A 23,736-nucleotide genomic window follows, 5' to 3' on the forward strand; every position below is an offset into this window, starting at 1 on the left:
ACATAAAGACCAAGGAACACGGCAGGTGGATCATGAAGAAATTTGTGGTGACAACTATGACTAAACCGGAGTGGTTAGTTAATTAATTTACAACTTTAAAATCTCACAGACCATTATCTGAAAATGGAAAAAAGGACAGCACATCTGCAAACCCACCAAGACACAACTGTGCACTTGAACTGTTTGAGTGGGGACAACATTAAGCTGTATGTGGTGATAAAACCTGACACGACTGTAAAGCTTTAGCACACTGAAACATGGTGATGGGTTAAAATGGTCACTTCAAACACAAATATGAAGGCAATTGAAAATTTGTAGCAAGCAACAGCGGTTGTTATGGGGAAGATGTGTAGACATAGCCATTTGATAGCTTTAATGAAACTAAATCTAGACAGCAAATTGTGACAGCTAAAGACCCAGGTCAGGCAAGGGTCAACCGAAATGCATTTCTGTGGATGTTTGAAACACAAAAGCATGAAGAGAGAGGGAGAGAAAATGTTGCACTTACAACGAACAACATGGCCGACCTAACGGATCTCTTGATAAATGAAGCGATTTGGTTTGGAAATGGTTTAGTTAGGAAGGCCTTAGAAGGTTCTGCTAGATTAGAATACCTTCAGTACAAAAACCCAAACAGGTGCTCACCCAGGGAATCATCAAGTAACGATTTGCACTGCCTGCAAGCCTCGAACATTGCTCTTCACAGATGATGTGCATCCACTTTGATTACAGCAGATCTTATTTGCCTTTGGATGTGCAAAGGTCTAAGTGTAATCACAGCAGAATGTGCTTGAACAAAGTATTGACTGAGGGTGCAAAGAATCATTTTTCAAAAATTATTCATAAAGAAAAATTAAATCCTTGCTCGGTTTCCGTTCTAGTTTATAATTTTGCACAATGTTGGTCAAAATAAATGAAAACTAAACGGCTTTAGCCCCACCTTTTCTTCTTTCCTTAAAATCCCCCTTGGCTCACCCATAGTTTGCTGAAATATGGGAACAGCCTGCGGCACTGGCGAAAATAGTCCCTACCACGATCCGCGGCTGCCCACAGATGCGCAGCAGTAATGGTGGTCTGACGCAGAGGGGCGCACTTCTCCCTCCAGGTGCGTCCGCCTCCCCATCCCCGCACCTTCCCACATCCCAATAGCTGCTGCTGGTTGTGGCCGCTACCAACCCACCACCACTCCTCCTCCACCACCCCTTACTCCTCCCTCTTCTTCGCAGCGGAGAGCCGACTTGATGCGCATAATAAATCATCTCTGCAAGATCCCTCTGCGAGCCCGGCTTCAGAAAGACGCGTGTTGGATTTGGGAGCGTAAACAGAGGGGCGAGAGGCGAGCCTCGTAGCTACAGCAGGCGTGAGGATATGCTTTAAACGCGATTCAGTGCTGCGAACAACGTGGGTGTCGCGTGCGTGCGTGTGTGTGAGAATGCGTGAGTGAGCGAGTGTGTGCCTGTGAATTCTTCTTATTTATTTATTTTTTTATTTATTTTTCGTATAGGGAGTGGAGGAGAGGAGGCAGAGCAGCGATATGAGCCGCGTGTGTTTGAGCCTCCTCGCCACCGGCCAGCTCAGACTCACTTTCACCTGTATGAACGACCTTGCAATTGTGACCGAAATTTTCCCGACCACGCTATTTCCATGGAGGATCAATTTGTCGTTTTTTTCCGCGAGGGCTGAATTTAACTCCCGCTGGTCTCGAGACACTTCTGAGCAGGAGGTAAGACAAAACAGCCTCAGTGCGTGGTGGCGTGTGTGCGTGTATGTGTGCAAATTAGTAAGAAATCGTTGGTTATTTTGGGCATTTTAAATGTCAGCTCTGGACTGCATGTTTAAAACTGATTCATTAATGAAATGCCCCGAATTTGATCAGAATTGTGTGTTAAGATTGGGACAGCGTCATGTTCCCTCCTAACCGCAGCCCTTTCCTGATCCGTAAAGGAAAAGCTTTTAGAAGTAACATTAAAAAAAAAAATAAAAAAAATCTCTATTTGTTAGTAGCGAGGTGCGTGTGTCTTAAACATGCTTTTTCTTTGTCAGAGTGATGAAGGGATGCTAGGATTTCAGCCTCTCACCGCTCCTGGTGTGATGCCACACTGCAGCCAGGCTTCCACATCAAGTCTGAAACATATGAACCCACAGGACATTTCCAATTGATTGGATTGTAATAAAAGGGAGTTGAGCCTCAGGTTGAAATGAATACATGATGTCTGTATGTAGTGGGAGAAATCGATAGTGTTTTGTCAATTATGCGCCTTCTGATGTGTTTTGAAGCAAAAGCACTTTCAGTGAATCTTTGTGAAGTATGCATTACTAAACTAAAAAAAAAAAGGAGGTGCTGCTGACAAGCACGCACATACACGCATGCTGGCAACAGTTCTACCTTTGCAAAATTCTCAAGTTAATTATATACTTGTGTGTCCCATTGCCTGCTTGGATACGGCTTTGATGAATGAAGCCCAGGCCTTCAAAAGAATAAAAAATGCACACCCACTCTTCCTGCTGGGTTATTTTCTTCAAGCAGATGTGGGGTTTGTGCATTACTGTGTCTGAATCAGTTAAACCCGGAGTTGGTTCCTCCTCATTGATCGAGAGTTAGAGGGATTCACCCCATGAGGCAAACTGCAACCATTAACATTATCCAGGAGTGAAAGCTGAAAGTGAGCGTGTGTGTGTATAAATAATATTAGTGGTTGGACACCTGTGTGCTTGTTTCAGAATGTGTTGAGCTTTGTACCCATCAGTGTGACCATGGTAGAATTATCAAGGTTTTTAAACATTTTGAAACATGAAATTGCATGTACTGTTGGAGCCCATCAGTTTCGAAACAGGTTGACTATCCCAAAGCAAATCTGCCCCAATACAATAAGGCAACCAGACCCACTACATCCATCACTGGACATGTAAATAAAACCCAAAAGAAATAATAACCACCTTGAGACTTGTCAACTTTAGTTTCAAAGCAGCATTTATGTGAAGCTTTTGGAGTTCCACTAAACATTTATCTCTGCATCCATGAACGCAAGCTTCTTGGAACTGATGAACAAGCACATTCCTGTATTCATATAGAAATATAAATACAGAAATACGTGACAAAGATCTCCATTAAGATGTTCCTCACTTTTTTCATTTCTTCATGATTGTGTAATGTCTCCCTCAAACTCTTGAGCTTTTAACATCACAACTACTAGAATTGTGCATCAAATGTGGACATTCCCATTCTGCTGACTGCTTGGCGCTTCCCTCTGACCGGGAATATTATGTTCGCTGTCGGTGTGTACAGTTAGTACAATCACCAAAATCTGGGATGCTTGTAAAATTCGTCAGAGATCGCTAGCGGACCCTAGAGGGTAGATGCAGAGGATGAAATTTAGGTCACACAGGGTTAACTGTTGAGTGAAAAACAGAAAACAGCCAAGCAGCTGGGAAGTGTTTTTCCCCTTAGTGTAAGAAAAATGTAGCCCGTTAAATGGTAGTGTTCAGCAACAAGTGGAAGTGGGGCTATTAAGTGGGTGAAAACTGAAAACTCTAGTTATTGTGGCACTTTTCCCCAAAATCTTGTATGCTTAAAAGAAAAGACTTGGCTGAGAATTGTAATATGTTTTAAATTGTAAACTTTTCAAAACCTTGGTTTATTATTGCACTGGTAACCAAGCCTGTGGTCTGTCATACTGTCATCATATTTTATATTATTTATTACATTGACCATTAGAGTTAGAAGAGAAGGCATTTAATATTGATTACCACCTTTTTGGCTACAAATCTGATGTGTTTCAGAGTCTCACAAAAACAAATACTGAGCTTATTCATTCTAAAACTACTACTCCACAGATGGATTCTGTATTTCATCTCTACTTCAAACTGCGCAGTAGTGGCACAACCTTAAACTGCACACAGTTTACTGTTAACTTTTTAAATTGTCATAAAAAAATCCCACAATGAATCAACTCGTATAATATGCATCTGCAAATAATTTTTCTGTGTTACTTTCTTTGGTGAACTCTAATGCTGAATCATTTATACTTAAGATGTAATCAAACTGAAATGAATTATTCTTGGCTGATTAAAGATTCTTTGAACAATTTGTGGAGCAAAAAGATATTTTATGGTTTTCTTGACATGTACAGTAGTTCACCTTAGATCAGGTAAAGCAGGGAATCTATATGAAACTGACACTGATTATTCCACACTTAACAGATAAATGATATATTTTCACAAAGAAAATAAAAAGATTGCATAAATAGGTAACAGATTAGATTTGTTAGCCAGTCCAGATTTGATTAAAATATGTACTTTAAGTTTTGAACCAGAGCTGAACAAAAGTGGAACAGAATCCCTAAAAGTGATAAAATACCAGTTTAATCAAGCATTGAACTGGAATTGTTCACTTATTCACTACTTCTACTACTGTGTTAGCAAACATAACACAAATATTATTTGCCTATTAACCATCCTTCATTATTTGTTATGGTGAGGTGATCCTTCTCAGCTTTGTTCTATTTTCAAGCATTACTGCTTCAGAAAAAAACTATGAATGGCTGATGTTGGCTATTAATCTGTTTTGTTTCTGCAGACTTTTAGCACAACATTTACACTTTATGCTGATCCAAAAAAAAAACTGAAAAATGGTGTGCCCAAAATTACACCTTAACTCCATGAAATCTAAGGCCTCTGCAAAATTAAATCAACTGAAACTGAGAGGGAAAGAAATGTGTAAAAGGAAAAATCTCCAAATCTTGCAAATCTCCTAATTTTAGTTCCATAAAAAAAAAACATTGATTTTTTTTCTTCATCATTTGATTCATAGTTCTCTATATCTACCGTGTGCACCTTCACCTTTTGAACAGGGATGTTATTGCATCTGTCAACTTGCACAGTCAGCACGGTCACAATAATCCTGACTGTAGAAGGACATCTGTGGAGAGTCCTTGTGGACCCCAGTTGGTTGGTACAGATGACGAAATTTATGTCACACAGACTTTGTGGTGTAGCAGACAGTAGAGAGGATTGGGAGGTGTGAATAAGCAGCACAGGGCTTGCGCTTTTACAGTAGTACCACTATGAAAGTGGGGGGCGCTGTCTGCATTCATCCTGCTGCTAGACTAATATTGACCGATCAGATGTGCTTTAAAAAGTGGCACCATCTGTTCCTGATAAAAAGCCCCTTTACAAATCCAAACCGTAAAATGCAAAGTTGACAGGAGGGCGATACCAACTGCATCCCCCCAATCCGTAGCGCAGGAGGTGCCAGCAGTTTGCACAGTGTGCATGGGCCTATCACTGAGGTAAGGCATCCAGGACTCTTCTGAAGAGAAAGCGTACCAATCCAATTTTGCAGACTTTGGGGGAAGAAGGAAAAAAAGCCTGAGCAAACATGAAAGGTAGAGAAGAAAATCCTGGCTGAGACTCTACATGTCTGATTTGACATCCGGGCAGCTGACAAACAATTAGGCCTTCCATAAGTAGTACTCTGAACCAGACTTGCCTCAGGATTAGGCCACAAATGAGCTGCACATCATGGATTATGTCTTCTAAATGGAAAGGGAGAAAGAGCATGTGAGAGAGTGTGTGTGTGTGGGGGGGGACTAGCTCCTATACTGTATGTGGTGCACATGGTTAGAAAGCAAGTTGAGTGTGTAGGTGTGTGTGGGCTGTGTGACATTCAGCAGATGGATGTTATTATCTGTCCCTGGCCTATCTTGAACACGTCTAGAGGAGACTCTGTGTGTATTCATGTGCACAGATGAGCTTTATTCATGCACACAGCTTCATGCAGGTGCAGACTAATGTACTCAAATCTCCATATACTCCGCACATGCTGCACCGCTCACTTAACTGCTGCGTTATTGCCTGTTCTCCATTGTGTGTACGTTTGACATTTCATAATTGCATCATTACTTGCTCAGTGCATCGCAATTTGCAACACGCGCTTCAAGCAGACAGACTCTTGCCCTTGATTATGGACCTGAGTGGAATGGGGTTCCTCATCAGGCTGTCTTGATTCGCCCCAGCATGTGGGGAGACACATGCTGCTGTGGGTGAATCTAATTGATTGGATGGCACCCAATTCCCAGGTCCAAGTCTCCTCAGCCAGCCAGCATGGAACCGTCCAAGTGAAGGATGAGCCGAGGTGTCGGTTTCCCCGCTAATAGATTGGCATGTTCTGCCTCCCATATGCCTCAAATGTCTCTGAGGGCAGCTTGGCCACAATGCAGGGCACAAAGTGGCATTGTCACTGATAAGAAAAGTGAGAATGAGGTTTGGAGCATTTGACACCAAACTTCAGCTTTCAGTTTGTCCCAGGTACAAACAGCAAAAAGACATGTTACGTTGAACACAGTCTCCCCTTTGCGTCAATATTGCATTGAGGTTGCTAATTCGAAGAGGAATGATGCTTAAGCTTACTGCACCTTTTGACAGTGCATGGAACACACCATGCACTTCCCACAGGCCTTGTGCAACTTAAACAAAATGAATAACGCTGACAAATGGAACATTAAACACAGCCAGATGTTACGGTACACAGCCAAAAATGGGTGATGAGTTTGAGCTCTCTGAAATCAGAAAGAGTTTGTTTGCAGGGGAACTTGTCAGGTGGAAGTTGGCAAACTAGTCAGATGGGAAGTTGGGGTAATCTTGAGGAATAGCTCACATTCACAGTCAGTTTATTCACACATCTCTACAATGTTGCCTTTGTTGAGTTGCCTTGAAAAAACCATTCCCAACTAAATGCTACTACAGTAGAGATACACGTTTACATTATTTAGTAAAGCTAAGAAAGACATGGAAGACAGCAGTATGTCATCATAGTTATTGTCTGAGTCATATAAGCAGTAGTGTAATTCAGCCGTTTAGGTAAAAAGATAACTTGAGAACGTTCCTTGATGGACTTATTTGTACAGTGAGTTGGAAATTATGAACAAGAATCTGGTCCATGTGAAATGTATTCAGCAGCATCGCTGTTCAGTTCTTGAATTTCTGCTAATTTTGTGCCATATTTTCATTGTGAACAGTTAACAGCTGGAGTCAGTGAGACTAGTTTCTGGTCAACTCTTGTTTGTTTCAGTCTGGGTCTTCAAAAAAATAAGGGTAAAATCATTTCCCATTGCATAGATAAAAGTCTACTTTAAATAAATCTGTGACCTCACAAGGTTTTAAGAACCAAACCTCTTTACTTCTTTAATAAAAAAGAGTTTTCTAACATAGATAGATGAGGTGTGTATAACATTTACTTTATGCACGTCAATTATAAATTTGATTGTATGAAATGGTGCCTGCTGCTATACTATTTCATATGTTAATCATATGTTAATGTGATGGAGCCATAACTCTGCAGGTTGTTAATATTTAAACAAAAATGTAAACTTTTCAATCTGGCATGTTTGCTGTAGCTGCAGGAGCTTTACTGATGTTTTTAAATTCCTCAGACATCAGAGTGTCGACCTTTAAGATGCTTCTCCCAAATTTTTGTCCCACTTGACTTTTAACTGCTTGATGTAGCACAGCTTGCGTTAAGTCTTATCAACGTCCTTCAGCTTCACCTGTTTGTCTGCCTGGTAGGCAAAACACCTCAAAACAATGCTGCTGCTTTTACCTTTTTATTTGAAGAGGATGGCGAAGGTTGTTCTCCAGAAATACTTACATAAATTTATAGCACTTGTTCTATTTTTTGTCAGCCATCCCTGTTCATTTGAGCGGCTGGACGACTGAGCATCTGTGCCTGTGTAGCGACATTATGCTTCACCTTTGTAAGATGAATATGACTCAGTTTATTTTGATTATGATTAGGCCTGTCGCGATAAACGATAAATCGATTAATCGTACGATAAATTAAAACTACCGACGTCATTTCAATTATCGGCATTATCGTCTCTTCCGGCCTTTTTCTCTTTCTGTTGATGACACCGAATGAAAAAAGGCTCAACTCCGGTGCTCTCCACTGACTCCTCCCTTCCCCATTTCCTTAGTGTAAAGCCCAGCGCACACTACACGATCTTAGAGCTGTCACCGATTGTCGGCCCATTTTCAAAACCTGACAGACCAAACATTAGCCGACAGAAATCCTAGGTATAATGGTTCGATCGGGTTCGTTCCTGCCGTGTGGTGTCCAACAATGGGCACAAAATAATGGCTACAAGTCCAGTTAACTAATTTTAAAACCAGACATTAATCAATGCTTTACTACAATCTACCTGCAATGCATGTGGCTAGTGTCAGCGTAAAGTCCTGACTGAATGAAAATCATTATAATCTATTTACGTCACGTTAACGAAGAACAGCTGAAAAGTTACCGGGTTTGTCAACTGCGGTAGCAATTTCGCTCCAACTCCTCCTCTTGTCATTTCTATATTCTTTGCATGTTGAATAAACATTAATGTTGTTTCCACGTCGGCTGGACTTCGGGTTGCGCGGTGTCAGCTGTTTGGGATTCCCCGAGGTAATTTCCCCTCAGAAAACACAGAGGAGAATCCGCGCTTTCTGATTGGCTACCCGTCGCATTCAACAGGTGTAGTTAAAGCTCCCAGTGGGGAAAACCCCTGATTTAGATCAGAGCGGCAACGACGATCTACCGTAACACACCACACAATCTTAGAAAGACCAACGTTCTAAGATTGTTGTATGGGGAAAAATAGGAGCAAAAAATCATGTAGTGTGAACTATTGCATCAGGTAGTCGATGTGCCCATCTTCTCTATTTAAATCTAATTATTACTGAAGGGCAACATAGTATACAGACTTCATAATCTGCCCTCTTTTGGTTGAATGCAGTATTTATTTCCACTTTGGCTTTATGTTATTTAGTTTTTATTCAAGTACATTTATTGTTAATGGAGACCGAGAGTCCATTTTATTTTTGTTTTTGGTTGTTTTGTTTATTTTGTTTATCAGCTCCAGTGTTAAATATTCTTTTGAAAATAAAGTCTATCTATCTTTGGCAGGAAATCACATGCATTATTAAGTCATTTCCATTAAATCAGTGTAAAAAGGTCTTCAAACAATATTATCGTTTATCGCAATAATTTTTTGAGACAATTAATCGCTCAGCAAAATTTGCTATCGTGACAGGCCTAATTATGATACAATTGTTTTTCCCTTTACAGTATTATTTAAATAGAAATATACTGTAAATGATTTTGAACTCCATATTCCTTGAGTGTGCATTTTTTGAGTTAGAGATATATAAAGTCTGATGTCATTTTATTTCATCAGAGCAACTGAATCATAACTTCAGTCATCACTCTGTATTCTCAGGCATCACTTCAATAAGACAGCATTTTCATTTGAATTTTATACAACAGATATTCAATTTGTAGCTAAATGTATTATTTTTAAAACAATCTGGATTTCTAAGCTAAAATAATTCTCAGCCCTAATAAAACTCTTTACACAGTTTAATTTAACAGAAGTTTAACACATTCAGTCAAGGCTTCAGTTAAAGATACTGGACAGTAATAACCTGGAAAGAGTGTAAAATCATTTCCCATTGCATAGATGAAAGTCTGCTTTAAATAAATTTGTGGCTTCAAGAGGTCATTTGAAGTGACCTGCAGAAGTAGGGGCCCCGCAGACCACAGTTGACATCCAGCGTGTCTGTTTGTGTGCTGTGGTTCAACTTGCCTGATCCTTTTTTTTTAAAGACTTATTATATAAAACAGCTGGCATTTAGGGGATTTTAACTTGAAAATGCTTGTTTCAACAGGTCACGCTCTTTTCTCTCTGAGAACGCAAGTGCCATTTTAAAGCTTATTGGATGAAAGTCTCATTTACCCCTGGCTGCCAAAGATGACGCTGCCATGGAAACTGCTTCTATTGCTATCAATCATCGACCGTCTGACAGGTAAAGCACCTTTTCATACGAATGATGATTTTTTTATTTTTTTATTTTTTTTGTCCTTTGGACATTCACAGTTGTGGTATAGTGGGCGAAGAGATGTCAGATATGATAGGAGGCTCCGGTTTAAAGGAGTACTCATCAGTATTGACTTCCATTCACACTGCAGACAGAATACTCTCAATCTTTTTCCTTGCACCGCTGAGATTATAACCCGATGGGGAGATATGATGCTTTTATTCTATAATCTTTTCCTGGGCAAAACACTGAGCACAAGCTTCCCCACCTTTGTCAGTGAAATGTATTGGTAATAAAAGTCACAATCATTCTTTCCACAAAGAATACACGATAGAAATCACTCCTTTGAATCCATCTCTAATAAATTTTGCAGCACAGTTTGGTGATCAAATTTTAAAATAACCTTTTTTTTCTATTTTATACATAGTAATAGCTTTATTTTGTTTATGCATATCAACACAATGTATGTTTTTTAAAGTAACACAAAGGAGACGCTGATTTAGTAATGCACTCCGGTGTTGATTTTATTGAGTTTATCTGTTTGGAAATACACCATGATCAGAATCATATGAAACTCATGGATGCCACTTCCAATATTTTCTGGGTTATTTTCATACTCATATGTATTATTTTGCTTCAGAATACCTTAAAAACAATTAGAGCATCAGTTTTGTCACAGTGGATATTCTTCTTCATGCTCAGGCAGTGTTGTGTTTCTCTGAAAGATTGTCTGGACAGTGCGTCATACCACGGTCCGCGGTGGAGGATGGAACCAGCCGACCTGTTCATCCCCGTCGACTCCATAGAAGAAGAAGCCACCCTGACTTGTGACGCTAAGGGCACGCCTTTTCCTCAGTACAGGTCAGAGCTCATTTACCTAACTGAAAATTAATTTTCTTTTCAATGTAATACCAATGGTGCCAGACTCTGCACTTAAGGATGTAATTATTACCATTTTTCACAGAAATAAGTGACTTCTACTTCATAATAAGAAAGTCAAATGAATTTTCTGCCATTTGTTTTATCACTTTCATTTGTGGAAATGTTACATTAGAACTTTGATCTTTTTTCTTTTTTTTGGTGTGCAGTTGAAAGTTGCATTTAAAACAGGTTATTTGAAATTCAAACTTACTAATTTTATATCTGAGTTTCAAAATGATGTTGGCATTTATATTTTGTTATTACTAAGTGTTATTATTGTCTCTTTTGAAAATGTATTGATGTTAATGAGCACAGATGGTATATATCATGTGGGAAAATGCTTGATCCACTGTTTATGTTGCAAATAGGCATGAGTCAGTATGAGATTATCAAAGCATCACATCTTTCATATGATAAATCACAGTTTTGATTTAATGTCTTTGTCTGAAACAGACAAGTGTTATTTTTATTGCTAATAAAAGCCAACACCATATTGATTAACACCAGCAATGGCCCTATCTATATTTTTATAATGATCACTTTTGCAATACAGGATCTTGTTGAATGCCTCATTAAAGTTAATAAAATCAGTAACTTACGTGCTTAAAAGTTCTGTGTTTTTGCTGTCCAGTAAAATAATACACTATGTAAAATAATACACTATGTTTCATCTGTATTCTTTTGTAACATTCAGTTTTGATGTTGTGAACATGTCTTTTGGAGCGGGGGCCAAAAGCTCAAGCATGATTTCATTGGTCTGTAACTCTTTCTTCCAGAAGGTTTGTAAAGATCTCACCCAAATCTAGATAAATCTTTCTTTGAAAGAAATGATTTCTGTTTTATCCAAGTTATTCCTGAAAATGCTGCTGAAGGTTTGTTTATGTTGGCAACTGCCAATATAATAGCTACAAGAAAGTAGTTTGGTTTGGGTTCTGGTGAGGAGTATTTTGTAAATAACATGTTAGCAATTAGTAATGTCTTTTTAACACACAAGCATGTACGGGTGGCTTGTCAAAGCTCAGTCATGTGTGATTTGCTTGTTGTGATATTTGTGGCTGCACTGTTGCTCAGAAGAAGGTTAATATGTGGCTTCAGCTAGTGTTTGTCAATGATTGACTTTATAATTTTCTCCGATTGGTTACCAACAGACGAGAAAGTTGAACAGTATAAAATTAAAGCGACCACCAAAATACCAGCAGTTGTGTATTTTTAATTTTAAACTGAAGCCCATGGATGACAAAAATCCTCATCCCACTGCTTGGGGTGTAACATCAACAGTCCTGCTGATCAGGTTTGATTTCAGGTTTCAGAAATTACAAGCTCCTTAGCTGTTATATATTAGATTGCTACACAAACTGTAAATTATAAATTTAATTAAACTTTCAAACTATGATAGTTTTCTTTCATTTGTCTGAAATGGGTGCATTTGCGAAAATTGTCTTTCTGAATTGAATTTATCCTGGGAGACCAAAAGCAATCCAGGGCATTAAGCAATTGTAAAATTTGCTCATACCTAGCGCCATCGTAAATCATCATGAACATTGCCAGTTTAGTTATGTTAAGTAAATTCTTTTGTGATTGTACATTTAATAGATTTTGTATTCAGCTACAAAATGTACTGAACTGTAAATAATTACGGTACTTAAGTGGACAATTTCTTTGAACATACTTGCTTTGCAAACAAATATTGCCAAATATCTCAGGTCTTCCTTTAAGCCATGTAAATGCTATATTCAAATTAGTGGTGGGACTTGATAAAACATTTTCTTAATAGAGTTAATGGCAGGGTCTGTAATTAATTCATCACAATTAATGGCATTTTAATCAAAACCATGTACTGACAAATTATTCAACATTTTCAATTACAAAAACCTTTTTACTGCTAAATTATTAAATAAAAAGATATACGAGTTCAACAACAAAGACATTTACTGTTTTTAATGTTATTTCAGTTGTTCGTTCATCAGATTGGTGTAAAGTGCTATTATGCTCATTCAGCTTTCAAGTGTCCCTAATAACTCATGTAGCTTCTTTGAAAAAATACTTCTTTAAAATGTGAACTGTGGACACTGACATTAGTGTTGGACACATCTGTGCTGCTGCAACATGTATTGTATTGCAGTGTTAAGCTTGAAAACCCTCTGTAGTGGGTTAAATCCTTTTTGCACAACTTGCACAACAGCAATAGACTTCTTCACTGTCGCGTTAGATTGTTTTTAGAAGCAAATATTAACCGCTGATGGGCCAAGAGACGCATCTTTGTCGTCCATTGCTATGGTTTGCACCAAAAACATAATAAACGGGTTCTAACTTGTGACTTTTGCAGGTAAAAAAAAAATGTTTTTATTAATTGCTTTACAAATTTTAATGAGTGAAAATCAATGTAGTTAATTAATCCAAATTATTGCGTGAAAATCCCGGCCCTAATTCAAATCAAATAATAAAAAAAGTCTCTCATTTTGCTGGTAGCTACCCACTCAGACTGAGTCAGCTGCAGTCATTTACTTGATAAAAAATAAAGATTGTTAATTACTCAATTCTACTTTTTTTGTGAAAAAGATATGTGTTCTCCCTTCTATTCATTTTCTCCTAATTATATTGAAATGCATATAGACACTCTAGGCGGTGCTGTCATTATGGCTCTACTAACTCATATTGACTAACACACCACCAATCTGCCTCTTTTTCTCACCACCAGAGATTAGAGAGATACACACAGCATCCTGATGATCGTCTCCTTTATTAAAACAGCATGAGAACAATGCAGATTGCTAGATGCCAGTTGGCACCGAGAGCCATTGATTACAATTGTCTTCTGTGTTTAGCGTTGCATTTACTGCAGTGGGAGCTGCTGGCCACCTGAGCTGCATTGGTAGTGCCGTGCAGTGTGTGCACTCATTATTTCAGGCTTTTCACATCCCGTTCGCCTAAGACCAGGTATTTCCATGTAATGATTAAAGGTGAGATGTTTAATGTGCTGTCTCGTCAGACTGGCTGTGCAAGTGTCTGCGTGCCCCCACAACCTTTCTGGCTCAGCTCTTGAAGTGTAAATGGGCTCACATTGCTCCCCCAATCCCCTTTTTTCCATTTTTTACCTTCTTTCTTTTCCTACTCTGTCACTCCCGGAGATATAAGACTTTCATTCTATGCACACAGCAGCGGCATAATAACTCAAGGGAGAGAACTGGCTCGCCTCTTTAAAAAGAATAATCTTTAAACAGCATTCTGAAAATGTGTCTGAGCTTCTTATAATCTAAGTAGGAAGGGGGACTGTAACATTCACTTGACCCGCGTTTTGTACGCTCGGGCCCGCTCCGCGGGATCATTCGGAAGACTCGACTTTTTTTTGTACCTGGAAGGTCGGCATGTATTCAGAAAACAAATTTATAGCAGATTTGGTTTTATTTTTTGTTTTTCTCCTGGTTGCCAGTCAATCCTGGTAGCGCAGTGCTTCAGAGGCTCTTCAGAGAAGGTCGAAAAGAGGTGAAAATCATGGCTGAGGGTCAAAAAGCTGAATTCAAGTAGTTGGACCAGACACCCACACTCATACTCGTAATGCTAGTAGTATAAGGAAACGCTTGGGTGTTTATTGTGTTGCTTTTACAAGAGGAAGGTTTGAAGTCAGTTCATTCAGCAGTGTAAGGTTTCTAAAATGTACCAGCATGCATACCTTCAGAAATTAATTTGAAAGTTAGATTCAAAGTCTTTTGGAAAGCCTGCCTTTATAGCTTTTATTTCTTTTATTTCCACTTCAGGAAAGCAGAATATATGAATACAGGTGATGGCAAGAAGTGGGTGTTCTCTATGGTGAGAGAAAAATGATTGAACAGCCATAGAAGGTGCCCTGTCTTTGAACCCATGTATGCTCTTTTTTTAAACCACAGTAAAAAGGATATGCATAATGGCATTGTGGCTGAGAATGGAATAGAAGAATTTCTCTATTAAAATATGAAAAATGATGTAACCTGGTGCTTGAGTTCTTTCAGGTGTCTCATTTATTTAATAGCTCAAACCTACTGTGAAAATATTTACATATCATGTTCCCATGCCGACATGTGAGAGAAGAATGCAGCAGAGAGAAGAAGTTAAAAAGGCGGGGGGGGGGTTGTTGCATCAGCTCACTGTTACCTCACACCAAGTGCTAATGTTGGAAATGATAAGTCAGAGGCGGGATGGAGTCACTTTATGTTAATATGACGTGACAGAGAGGAGGTGATTGCAGCTAAAGTGATGATAACCTCCAAAACTGTGATCTTTGACTACCCTTAAATAGCAGGGAATGAGATACTGGAAGATTAAATTGTAATGATCTCTGTGGGAAGCGGCTGAAAGTGCAGCAAGTGGTGTTGTAGCTAAATAAAAAAGATAGAATATAGAAAACAACTGCAAGATTTTGTTTTAGTCATAACATTTCCAAAACCGCAGAGTATTTATCTATTAGTGATTTGCAAATGTACTTTTGTCCGTTTATGTAAAACCATTTCACACCAAATGTCATGTCAAGGCACTTCACACGATCAATACATATAGATACATATCAATAAATCAAAATACCATTGCAAAGATTATTTACTCCAGTAATTAATTTCAAACATCAAACTCGTCATACATAAAAGTATTAGACACAGATTAAAATATGTTTTTCATTTGTTTTAACACGGCTAATTAAAACCCAATATTAAATTCTAATGAAATTAGATTATTACATAAGACCAAAAACAGGAAAAGTGTGTACATTTCCTGAACTGGAACTCTGTGTGTTTATTACACCTCAGCTGGGAGGACAAAACACAGAATGAGGGGTTAAGATGGACCCACCAATTTTACGTTCCTGATGTACCCTCAGGTGTAGTATTGAACCTGTAACTAATCTGTCATAATAATTAGATTGTTTTGCTGAAACATAAAGTGACCTAACCAAGCCATAAAAATGCGTTCATATCTTCAGGATGTGCTATTTACTATTTACTGAACAATATTTTTCAATCATTTTTATTAGGTTATAGTTATTTGGAATAAGAACAAGGGGGTGTTGGAATTCAATCAATAAGTTGGCCTTTTGAAACTTGCAATTTGCTTTCCAAGTTAAGCGACTGACCTGGTCAGTTACAAATCCATTTTTGGGTTATTAAAAAGGGCAGAGGGCAGTTTTATCATCAGTGTAGTTCTGGAATGGACATGTAATCTGGCATGCAGATCAGTTTTCCAGTGGGACAAAGTGCTTTGAGGCCGATAATGAGTTGGCAAACACTTGTGGCCCATCCAGCAAGAACCACGGCCAATTGCTTGGTATTATTCACTGTGCTCAGTACCAGTCCTTTGGGGATCATGGGGATCTTAGCAGGCTAAAGCTTGACAGAGACGAAGAGGTACAGTAGAAAATGTTTGAGACGTTCTGCCACTTTGAATTTGTTCCCTGATTAGTGATTTAATATTTAATTATAGGCAAAGCCTACTTACTCTTTTCAACTTAAGCAACATGTTATTAAGTTGTCTTAGGACCTGACCTTCTTACTTGATGATTTAAAAAAATATATTACATGAGAAACATCAGCAGAAGAGCAACTTTGTTGGAATTTTGACTGAATTGAAATTCTGTGTATGTTAGAACAGCAAATATGAGAGAAGCGAGCAGATGTGAAGGACTGATGCAAGCTGGAATGCTAATGTTATGCAGTGATGCTATGAAAATGCCAACTAGTATGCAACTTACGAGGTTATTTGGTGACTTTTAGCTTCATTCCTTTGCCAATGCTAAGTGTGAAAATCAATTTAAAAAAGGTGTGAAGGAAGAAGCAGGAAATGCGTGTGTGTCGTGGGGTGGTAGGATGTGATAGGGTCGCACAGTAAGGAAGGAGTTGTGCGGTTAAAAACAAGGTTTTAGATGCATTCCCTGACTTAAGAAAATGTGTTAATGCATTGGCAGGAAGTGATTAATGGTAAATATGATACCAATATAGTTTGTTCATTTAAAGATGCAGCCATTCACTCAAGCCTATAGTGCAGTGAAAAAGTACCTACACGCACTCAACATTTAGATTTGGATACAACTCTAGTTTTCCATGTCTTTAACTGGGATTGGAAGTGTTGAACCAAAAATGACTATCATTTGTGTTTAGTTTTACAAATAAAAAACCAGCTCACTTTACTGTGATCACCCCTAAATAAAAACCCAATAAGACAAATTACCTGCAGAAGTCACACTGTTAGAGGTAATTTGTATCTCATTTATTCTCAGTGTAAATATGGCTGTTTTATGTAGGCCACAGAGGTTTGGTATACACATTAGTGGAGAAAACTAAGAAGGACCAAAGAGCACACAAAATTTTGTTGAGAATTTCGTTGAGGACAGGGTCTGGTGATATTATAACTTTCCAAGCTTTTAAAATCTTGCAGACAACTGGTTAATCTATCATCTTGGTCTATCTGCTAACTTACCAAGACCCTCTGTCCACCTAAGCTCACTTACCAGACATGGAGAACAATAATCCGAAATTATGTGGGCGCTGCTCTGTAGTGACAATGGGTCTGGCATGAGAGTTTTTGTAGTCAAGTGGGAGTCTTACCTGACTTGTTGATGTTCCTGACTGTTGTTAGCTGGTGTGGGACAGGGTTCTTGATGGGCTTGGAGCTTGCTCTGGTTCCCTGTAGGGTGGCCGTCTTTGCTCCATGGTGTCTCTCAAATACTCATGGTTGCTGCAGTGTTATTTGGCTGTGGTAGCACTGGGATAGAATAAGGTTCGAGTTTAGGAGTGGGGTAGTGAACTTGAGTAGTGCTTACTTGGGGTATGTTACATTGGCGTTAGAGGCCAGTGGGGCTTGAAGACTTGGTCCACCTGCCGGGAACTACTGGTTCCTGGCTAGTCTTTGGGGGTCCTTGGAACACCAAAGACTCTCTGCTGTTGTAGTGTAGTTACCGATAGAATGGGGCAGCGGTCAGTTATGGAGCCCGCCTCCGGTAAGGTATAGATATAGACCACATATGTCAGAGTCAAGGCCCGCGGGCCACATCCGGCCCGCGAGAAGGTTTTTTTACGGCCCCTGGAATGATCTTGATTTATTATTAGAACCGGCCCGCAGACCGCAGTAAGCCGGCACCCCGTCTGAAAAAAAAATACCTTCCTTATTTGAACTGTAAGTAGTTCTTTAAATGTTCTGTGAGATGATGTACTTACCCACGTATCCATAACAACAGGAACTTTCAATATCCACCAAGTTATTGCCGAAATATACCATCTATTAAAGGAGTGCCCCCCGGATTAATTACACTCTCTGCAGCTGCAGCTGCAAAGTTACAGTATTAACCCGATACTTGCTGGAAAGTGCAACGTCTCCCCTTTCAGAAACCGTTGGAATTTTTCCACTTAGCGCTACGTGTGGCGGAATTACGGTACTGCAAATTTAGATGTGTCGCCGGCGACACGTGTAGCTGCGCATCCAGGCTGCTCAAACGTTGTCTATGTTTGGCAGCACATACCTGTGTGAACAACTGTTTTCTTTGATGAACCTGAACAAAACATCACACAGAAGTCGACTTACTGCTGAACACCTTCACTCAATTCTGAGGATTTCCTCAGCTCAGAGCCTTACCCCGAACATTGATGAACTTGTGGAAAAGATGGGACACCACCAAGTATCACCCTCAACCTCAAACAAGTGAACATTACTGTGCAATCACATATTTAGAGTTTTTACTCAGTTCAAGTTTAAAAGTTAAAGTTTAATATTTGTTTTCACTGCATGTTACTTCTCCTTGATGAAAGTGCTGTTTTTGATTAATAGATTTTTGCACTTTATTTTATTGTATTTCAATCCAATTATATTTTAAAAATATTTCAGTTGTGTCTGTTGAAAATTAAAGATTACTGACAGAGCCATAAGAAAATATTGCTTTATTTATCTGATCATATTGGAATATATTTGTTAGGTTTTCAGTAGGTTCAATTAGGTTCACTAGACTATATGCGTCATTTAAAAAAATTTCAATGAACATTCGATCAGTCCGGCCCTCGGCTTGTAGCTAAATTTTTTATTTGGCCCTCCGTCCATTTGACTTTGAGACCCCTGATATAGACCTTGTTGGCATGGAGGAACACAGCCATGCAGTGCTCCTCCTAGGTGGTTTTTGAAGTTATTGACTGAAGCTGTGCTAAATATAAATGCATGCTACACTTTTAAAATTTTGATTTGTACAAATTGTCCTTCCTCTTCACATGTGAAAGTTTGTGTTGGTCTTTCACAAGAAATCTCAGTGAAATACATTCATGTTTGTGTCTGTAAAATGACAACGTTAAGAACAGTCCATAAAGCATGAATTCTTTTGGCAGGGCCTGTATGTCTGCCACATAGTGAATGTCTTTTTCCACCATTCTGAGTTGTGTTTTCCATTCACGCCTTGTAACACCACCTTGGTTGCGAGAAAAAGATGGACCACGCATTTTGCCGCCGACTGATGATGTGTTTGCCCTCACAGATGGTCACTAAACGGGACTCTCATAAATCTGGGCCTGGATCATCGGAGGCGTCTGTCTGGGGGCAACCTCATTATAGGCAATCTGGACCGCTACCAGGATGTAGGGATGTATCAGTGTATGGCCTACAACACTGTAGGAGCTATACTGAGCAGGAGAGCAAGTCTACAGTTTGCCTGTAAGTTAATTATTATGTCTGGTACTTTTACTCAAAACTGCAGCAAAGCTGTACTTAGAAAAATAAACATATTTGGAATAAAGCAATGTAGCTGCAATGTTTCAGTGTTCAATCTCTCACAGACTCTGCTTCTGTGGTTTCACTCTTTCCATAAACCTGTCAATGCCTTTTCTCAGTTTTCATGTCATGCATTAGATAGCTATTCATTAGGCAAGTGAGCACTCCGACTTAATCATGCTTCCTGTGCACATTTTTCATGACAAGGTGCAAATTAACTGAAAATGTCATTAGAAGAAACAAACACAAAGTCAGCTGTAACACTCTAATGCCATTGTATACGATTTTCACAGATGTAAATGCGAGGTGCTAAAAGATGTGGTAAAGCAAAACAAAGACAGAAAGCGATTCAGAGGTTACATCATTCATTTTGGGAGAAAAAGAAATATAAATATATATGCATTTTAGATGTTATGCAAAATACTGACTTTGTAAGGTTGAGATGGTAACAGTGATTCACCAATAATTGCCGCCATGATGTAGGAGGATTGTTGTTGTGGCTTCTAATTACATGAAGCTTTTCATTTTAAGCATAGACTAAAACTTATTTTATATGATAATCTAAGCAGGGTAATATTTAATAAATCAGCAGAATTTATCTTTTTGTAGGACTGTGTTTAATGGCATGTTAGAGTTTGATTCACTGAATGTAATCCACTCCAACAAGAGGACAAGGAGAACCTTATTATTTTTTACAAAACTCTTTTTGCAGCATTTAAATGATTTAGAGGTCAAACCAGTGTCTTTAAAATGTTATTTATCTTTTATATTGATAAATATGTTAAAACAACAGATTTTCCTACCACATACATTTTATGCAAACAAGCATTTCATCTTGCTCGGGTTATGTTGGCACAGTGGCATGAGTTCTGTCCTCCTTCTTCATTGTTCCTTCTGCTTAAGATAAGATTCTAATAGTTTCATTAGTCTGGGCCAAAAAAGTATATTGAATAAAGATACTATTTGTGGTTGGTGAGGAGAAATCTTATTCCTCACTTATTTACTTTAACAAAAGCCCTTCACCGTTTTCTATTAACAATAAGCAGTCAAAAATCAACTTGACTGATTGATGTTTTGATAAAGAAAATAGAAAGAAAAACTTCTCTTTAAAATTATGACATGCTGTTGCTTATGCCACTTCATACCATCAGTCATATAGATGTAGTTACCTTTATTTAATTATATTTTGTGTGTTTTTTGTTTTTTTTTTTTACAATAAAGGTAATAGAATTGTGATTTATTTGCAAGATATTTGCTCTTTAAAGTTCAAAACCCGTTAAACTGCGACATATAAAAGGACATTTTGGAAAAGTCTCCTCTGTTACTTCAGCTGCCTAATGTGTTCACATAATTATTCCCCAGAGAAAGGCAAAATTCACTTTCCTATTGTCAAACATTGAGGTTTGAGGCCTAATGACATTTCAGACTGCCTGAGAGCACAGTATTTGTTCAAAAATAATTGAATCCAGGTGAATACAATTTGCCTAATAATATCACACACAGTAGAATTTAGATTAAGCAGCTTTTCTCTGAAAGAACAGTTCTCATTTTCCATAGCAATGCATCAGTATTTTAAAAATGTCTTGTTTCACACACACCTGCGTTTTTGCCTCCTTGATAAGAAACATCTAGAATCTTGATGGTTGGTTGTTTTTGTCTTTTCTCAGATTTAGATCATTTCAAAGTTCACACCAGAAGCGCTGTGTCAGTCCGAGAGGGACAAGGAGTGGTGTTACTGTGTGGGACACCCACTTCATCAGGAGGTAGATACTCACAGGCAATAATTTAAAAACACCATCATAACAAGAAGTCTCCAATTAGATGGTGCACTCAAAATTGAAAATCAGAATGCCTCTTCAGGTTGTGGCATGCAGTTTTTTTGTGTGTGCTTTTTCTTAAATAATCATAAAAAGTAAAGCACTATTTCTCTGTAGACTTCATGTAAAAATGTGCAAATTGCCCCCATTTCATGGACTTGATTAATGTGTTAGTGTCTGCATTGTATTTAGTGCAATCTGCTTTGTGAATCCAGTGCAGAAACTAAGAAAATACAACTGCAAAAACTTGGAGAAGTTTCTCAGGCTTTTATCTAAATTGTAGTTCTTAATCATGTTTAAAAATGATAAAGAACTCATCAATAATAAAGTAAGATATTAAATTATGTCTAAGAGTGTTCATCAATTGCTTGTATGTCTGTTTGTCTTTCAGACCTTACATATGCATGGGTCTTCAATGAATATCCATACTTTGTTCAGCAAGACAATCGGCGATTTGTCTCCCAGCAGACGGGAAACCTTTACATAGCTAAGGTGGAGCCCTCTGATGTGGGGAACTACACATGTGTGGTGATGAACAGCATCACAAAAGGCAAGGTTCAGAGCTCGCCCACATCTCTGATCCTCAGGACAGACGGTAAGATGCTGCAAACGTTCATGACATTCAACAATTAAAAAAAACTTTTTTTTTTATTATTATTGATGTCTCTTTTGTCACCAGATTATCAAAGAACTCTTTTTGTTGTCCATTTCTGCATTTAAGTCCCTAAGTCCCAGCAGCTTGTCGTACACAGCTGGTTTTCAACAAACAAATTCCCCAAATCTCCCCCTGTGCTGACTTAGCCTCCTCATAATTTGCGTTCCCCTTTAAAGACCTTCCTCCTGCTTTCACATGAATTTTCAGGATTGTTCTGTTCCCTGATATGGTTTCATAGAAAGAGTGAATAAAGATTGCCTCAGATGAATTAAACATGAGTCATATGTCACTGGACCATTACATTGAGTGTTCTGGTGGCTCAACCAGTTAGTTTCAACTCAGTGTACTGTACATGTAGCTGCATAAATTTAAATCCTATTGCATCACTGTCTGATCCCCGTCTTCTGCGCCTTTCCCTGAATAATGATATAAACAATAAAACTGCCCACTCAAGCTTTGAAATAATAGATAAGAAGCTGCTGACTGAAAAAACCAAGACATTAATTCCCCCCCCTCCCGCGCTTGCGTTTTGAATTATTCCTCGCTGGCTCTGCACAACATCCAGTGACTGTACATTTAAGTGATGTGCTGCTAAGAGTATGCTCATTAGAGAATGTTTGTTCATTTTGTCTTTTATTTGTCCTTAGTGTCATTGCTTGAACCTTTGTGCCAGTAGCATTGTAGGCAAGTCATAAATAATAGAAGACTGAGCAGGTTCTTGTGCTTGCTCCTTACAGGAGTGATGGGCGAATACGAGCCAAAAATAGAAGTTAATTTTCCAGATAATGTACCTTCTTCGAAAGGATCAACAGTTACTCTGGAGTGCTTCGCCCTTGGGAAGTAAGTCGAATTCCTTGAAGAGTGTTTTCAGGTTTCCTTTGCCCATCATTCCAGATGACAAACCTTCAGGTTTAAAAAAATAAATACATAAAAACATCCTCTGGTAATTATATTTCTCAGTGTGTGGAGTGGGGGAAAAAGTCATGATTGGTTTTAAAACTCATGCTGGAAAGCTTTTATTTTTTTTTCATGGTTGGATTGGGCTTAATCTGAACCATTCATGCACAAAAATACACAAAGGACGCTTTTATAGTCCATCAAATGCTTCATTATCGCTGGATTGTTACAACCTGAGCAAAGGTTTGCCTACTTTTTCTGCTGCAGCCCCGTTCCAGAAATCACCTGGAGGAGGGCTAACGGAGTCCCATTTCCCAGCAAAGTCAAAATGAAGTATTCAAATGCAGTGCTGGAGATCCCGAGCTTCCAACAGGACGATACAGGAGGCTACGAGTGTGTGGCGGAGAACAAAATGGGAAGAAACACAGCTACTGGTCGACTGGCGTTTTACGGTCTGTGATTTTTATTTGCTTTTTTTCAAGAAACACATCTGTTACCATCAATAAGGCTATTAGGAAATGTAGATATTTGCACAAATATTTAATTCATGTATTCAAGCAGTTTTATGCAGTGTTTGCATGCAGAAGTTTGTAGGTAATATGAACAGAATCTGAAGTTTCACAATGAAACTTCAACAAAAACCTCAAAAAGGACCTGAAAAACATCATTCTAAAGTTCAACTATGGAATCCCAGCTCTTCAGATAAAAAAACGCGTAAATATCAGCAAAGAAATGTCAGATACTGGGCTAAAAAGAACCCAAAGTCTCAGCATAACCTTTGAAATATTAAGAAATTTTGAAGAGGTTTTATTCAAAACCCATTTTAAACTACAAAAACGTCCTGCTCATTGAAAATATGTTTCTCAAAGTTTAATTATTGTGTTTAAT

At 38.5% G+C, this 23,736-nt stretch overlaps 1 protein-coding gene across 2 annotated transcripts in view; it reads left to right on the forward strand.

Moving 5' to 3' along the window:
- Positions 1-1,171: 1,171 nt before the first annotated feature.
- The window catches only part of LOC102230670 (contactin-3-like), a 59,954-nt gene continuing 37,389 nt past the window's right edge, over positions 1,172-23,736 (forward strand). For both annotated transcript variants that reach the window (XM_014472181.2, XM_023341545.1), the window contains exons 1-9: positions 1,172-1,401; positions 1,505-1,723; positions 9,703-9,840; positions 10,578-10,713; positions 19,247-19,422; positions 21,147-21,242; positions 21,688-21,891; positions 22,689-22,791; positions 23,116-23,300. In XM_014472181.2, the coding sequence (XP_014327667.1) occupies positions 9,786-9,840; positions 10,578-10,713; positions 19,247-19,422; positions 21,147-21,242; positions 21,688-21,891; positions 22,689-22,791; positions 23,116-23,300 (955 nt within the window). In that variant the 5' untranslated portion in view covers positions 1,172-1,401; positions 1,505-1,723; positions 9,703-9,785. The remainder of the gene's footprint in view (positions 1,402-1,504; positions 1,724-9,702; positions 9,841-10,577; positions 10,714-19,246; positions 19,423-21,146; positions 21,243-21,687; positions 21,892-22,688; positions 22,792-23,115; positions 23,301-23,736) is intronic.

This window comes from Xiphophorus maculatus, chromosome 1, assembly GCF_002775205.1.
Source record: "Xiphophorus maculatus strain JP 163 A chromosome 1, X_maculatus-5.0-male, whole genome shotgun sequence".
Taxonomy (NCBI): domain Eukaryota; kingdom Metazoa; phylum Chordata; class Actinopteri; order Cyprinodontiformes; family Poeciliidae; genus Xiphophorus; species Xiphophorus maculatus.